This window comes from Cyprinodon variegatus, unplaced genomic scaffold (assembly GCF_000732505.1).
Source record: "Cyprinodon variegatus isolate N-32 unplaced genomic scaffold, C_variegatus-1.0 Scaffold1235, whole genome shotgun sequence".
Lineage (NCBI taxonomy): Eukaryota > Metazoa > Chordata > Actinopteri > Cyprinodontiformes > Cyprinodontidae > Cyprinodon > Cyprinodon variegatus.
In genome coordinates, this window is record NW_015151688.1 from 25,085 (window position 1) to 29,490 (window position 4,406).

General features: G+C 44.5%; 1 protein-coding gene across 1 annotated transcript in view; it reads left to right on the forward strand.

Annotated features, from left to right (window-relative positions):
• LOC107102328 (zinc finger protein 768-like) overlaps nucleotides 1–4,000 on the forward strand; it is an 8,569-nt gene extending 4,569 nt beyond the window's left edge. The window contains exon 4 of the mRNA XM_015401587.1: nucleotides 2,728–4,000. Within this exon, the coding sequence (XP_015257073.1) occupies nucleotides 2,766–3,716 (951 nt within the window). The 5' untranslated portion in view covers nucleotides 2,728–2,765 and the 3' untranslated portion in view covers nucleotides 3,717–4,000. The remainder of the gene's footprint in view (nucleotides 1–2,727) is intronic.
• The last annotated feature ends 406 nt before the right edge of the window (nucleotides 4,001–4,406 follow it).

Below are 4,406 nucleotides of genomic sequence, written 5' to 3' on the forward strand. Positions count from 1 at the left end.
GGAGGGGGGGTCACTTTAGTTGTTGGAAATTGGAGGGGATTTTGCTGGGAGTTGCAGGGAAGTGGGCTGCCATTCGACTGGAGTTTGACTGACTGGGAAGGGACATTTTGAATGGCTGCTACTGTAGTCTTTATTTTATAATCAGTTTTTGCACGATCCTCTTTTGGACAATCATCAATACTTTTGACTAATGGTAAGAAAAAAATGCTCAAAGTGGAACACACATCAAAAAATGATTGGGAACCACTGACATAGAGAACAGCTGATGGTGGTTTAAGCTGCATTCCTATAGAGCTTCACCTGTAAAATAAACCAGACTTTATCTCCAAGCAGAGAAGCTCCTGATTAGTTTCTCACATTAGTAAATAAAACTAACTCTGCAGTTAAAATTTTTCCTCACAAAAACAAAGTTTACTGCAGCATCGGTCTACAGCCTCATAAAGTGGATGAGTTTGCGATTTGTTGCTTTTTTTGAGGCTTCTGCTTTAAAATGTAATATCTTTGATCCAACCCGGATGACAAAAAATCCTGTTCAAACTGCAGCTGTTTGTTGTGTAAAAAATTAAACCATTAGGAGGAAAAAATAAACTAAAAAAAAAACCAGCAGTGAAATGGTTACATAACTGTACTCAGCAGCCCTTTGATTAAGGTCTAATATTGAGTGTTATGGCGACCTCTGCTGGTCAAAGTTCAGACATTTTTTTTATTTAATTTTATCTGGAAACAGACAACAGTAAACAAAGCAATATGTGGAAAAAGTCCAATATTTTTCCCAGTCATCTCTGCATCTGTATGAAGCTCATGTCTGTTATGAAATCTTTAAACAGATTTTTTTTTTTTTTTGTCATTTAGATCCTTCTGTTTACGACATATAATGAAAACCCAAATTGTCTGAGAAGACATGAATACCAGGAATGAGTTCATTAATGGAAGCTCATGGTGCCACACATTATTGCACCAGCAGAGGTTTCCCGTAGTTGGTGTCTTGGTCAGTTGGAGACTGCTGACCCGTCATAAAGACAGGAGATTCCTGAAGAAGTTGGTTGTTCACAGAGTTCTGTGTCCAAGAACATTAGCAAAAATTGAGTGGAAGGAAGAAGTTTATCAGCAAAAGAGAGAATCACCCCTCTAGAAGTGGCCTGAGGCTGGAATCAGTGCACCAAGAGCCACTAATACTAGACATGTTGCTCTCCTCGTGTTCTGGAACCAGAGACGGCACCAGAGGCGTCTTACCTTAATTCTGCTTTTCCCTTGGAAATCAGGGCCTAGAGTCTGGAGGAAGAGCAGACAGAACCAGAACCACTCTGTTTGAAGTCCAGTCAGTGAGGGTTTGGGTTGGCAGAGGATCGGCCAGTTCTGGTCCTCTGAGTTCCCTAAAAAAATAATTGAACTTTATCGATCTCGCATTGGAGAAATTTACCTCTGCATTTAACCCATCCCCTTGGGGAGCAGTGGGCTGCCATCGTGGGGCGCCATGGGATCAGGATCAGATCTATGCCCTAACCACTAGGGTGCCTTTCCCTCTGAAGTCCACAGTTAATGCAGACATCTGCCAGGAAGTTTTAGATCCCTCCATTTACCAGCAGGACCTGGTTGCGCCCCACATTGGAAAGGAACCAGAATCAGGTTCAGTGAAGAACCAGCAAACCAACCATAGAGTTTATAGTAGCCTGTTGCTACGTTCGTAGCTCTATAGGTCACCACACAGCAGCTGACCGTTTTCTATCAGACAATAATGGTGAATCAGTGATGTTCAAACAATGTGAACTATCCTGTTAACCTGCAAGATGTCTGTGATCCACAGAACAGCAGGTGATTTAATTTATGCTTTTTCAGGCTTTTCATGTTGATTTTGTTTTGGCCATTAACGGGTTAAACTGAACTAAATGGAATAATAATTTGTTATTACTGCTTATTAAACCCAGCAAAATTGAAAACAAAACACTATTTGTTGGAGTTTGTTCTCATGGTTCACATCGTTCCTGTAAAAGATTCATGTTTAAACCACATTAAGGTGAATCATAAAGTACAACCATGAGCTGAACGCTTCATAAAAGAAAGGTTTGGATGTTCTGTTTCTTAACTTGATTATAAAGAATCTAAAACATGAAGGCTGGTGAGGACTGTTCTCTGATTTCACCACCAAGGTGGCGACATCATGCTGGTTTAGGACTAATGTGAGCGTAATGGTTAGGTTTAGTGTTATTTTTAAAGTTAGGGCATAGAAAGGGTTAAAAATGACAGAAAATCAATGGTAGTCAACCCATGGTCCTCTCTACATATAGCAAGATGAGAATATGTGTGATTTTAGGATTCAGGCAGCAGTCAGACTGCCTCTGCTAGAGGAGAGATGAAGAATAAAACCTGTTCTTTCTTTAAATTCTTTCTTTGCCTTACTTTGTTTCTCTGTGTCCAACAGCAGACCCGTTATGTTCTGGTGAATCCACTGTTTGATCTGAATGCAGCTTTAGAGCATTTTCTGCTGGTTTAAGGTCACCTCATGGATTTAAGGCCAACAACGCCATGATAATCTCAGATTATGATGTTCTTCTCTGATAAATAAATGCTTATTGATAGTTTAAAAGAGGTTTTAAAGTCAAATGATCCAAATAATATTTAACTTGCATGGGAAGAACATGGCTGTTGACCTCTGAGTTCTCTGGGATTTATATCCTTTTCCTTTTCATCCAAACTTTGTTCTCTTTTTGTATCGTTGTTGTTTTTCAGCTGAGGAACCAGGTGAGGAAGCTCCTCCCTGTGATCCGATGGACACCGGTACCAGTGTCCACCTGTCCTCCTCCCGGTCCTCTCCGTCTCCCACTGATGCCACCATAGATCTGACCTTCAGACCTGCAGCTAAGCGACAGTCGGTCCACCCTCTGTGTAACAGCTTCGCTCGCAGCCCTGGGACGGTTTACAGGGAGTTCACTGAAATCCTCCCAGGCGGCGATCTGAAGCCAAATATGCAGGCAGATGAAACCACAAACGACGACCTTCATCCCTCCAACCTGGCTGCTGCTGTGAAGTCAGAGGAGCCCAGCTCTGACCTCAGCCTGGACCTGGACCTGGCCTGGATGCAGGAGCGGGTCGGCCATCTTGGGGCGGCGTATGCGGTCGCTCAGCTGGGCTTGGGGAACACAAACTCTGGACACGCTTCCTCCTCTTTTCCATCGCAGCGAGAAGGAGACGCCACAGATGGCCCCCTGGCCGTCACAGGGGCCCCTCATGAAGTGTCTGCGTTTGCCTCCTCCTTTGACATGGCTGCTGTAGCTGCTGCTGCCGTCATCGCCGCTCCACGTCCTCCTCCACCCGCCTCCTCTGTAAGGACACCCAGCCAGAGGCGGCCTCCCAGGAACGGAGCTGCTTTTTCCAAAGAGCTGCAGATGTGCTCCGTTTGTCGGCTAGTCTTCCCAAACACTGCAGCGCTGGAGCAGCATCAGCAGGTGCACACGGGGGAGAGGCCTTACACCTGCCCCCAGTGTGGGAAAGGCTTCGCACAGCCTAACAACCTGAGAGTCCACCTGCTGGTCCACACCGGAGAGAGACGCTATCGCTGCACTCTGTGTGGGAAGAGCTTCATCTCTTCAAGTCACCTGAAGAGGCACCGCACCGTCCACACCCAGGAGAAGCCCTACAGCTGCTCGCGCTGCGGACAGTCCTTCAGCCAGATGTGCAGCGTCCGCAGACACCGGCAGCAGTCTCAGTGCGGCATGTAGACCGCCTGCACTTCAAGCAGACTCTAAGGGGTTAAAGTCCTACTTGTCTTCAACTGACAGCTTTAGACTTTCCTCTGCTAGACCATTACATGGGTTTCAGTGTTTTCACAGGCGTTGAACAAACGGTTTGAAGGACGGTAATTCTAGACTTAAAGACTTTTTGTTCATATTTTAAATGGACAAAGTGAAGAGATGATCGTCTTTTTATGGTATTAAAGTAAGATTTCTTCATGGGTCAGATACTCACACAATATATCAAAGGCATCAAAAATAAAAACTTGTGAGATTCTTCAAATGTCGAAAAAAACAAAGAGTTTCCTTTTGCATTTTCTGCTACAATAAATTTTATTCAGTTTAATTCTATGGAGCAAATTCACATCACATTATCTAAGGCAGGGGTCTTCAACGTTATCCAGGCCAAGGACCCCCAAACTGATGGCGAGATCGAGCGAGACCCTGATTTTATATATTATATGAAATTGTGTGGTGAAGAGAGAGCTGAGCCAAACAGCAAAGCTCTTGATTTAGCGGTTGATCTACGTTCCTACTCTCATCTATGGTTATGAGCTTTAGGTCATGACTGAAAGAACAAGCTGCTGATATTGGTTTCCTCCTTAGTGTGTCCGGGCTCTCCCTTAGAGATAGGGTGAGGAGCTCAGTTATCCAGGGAGGACTCGGAGTAGAGCCGCT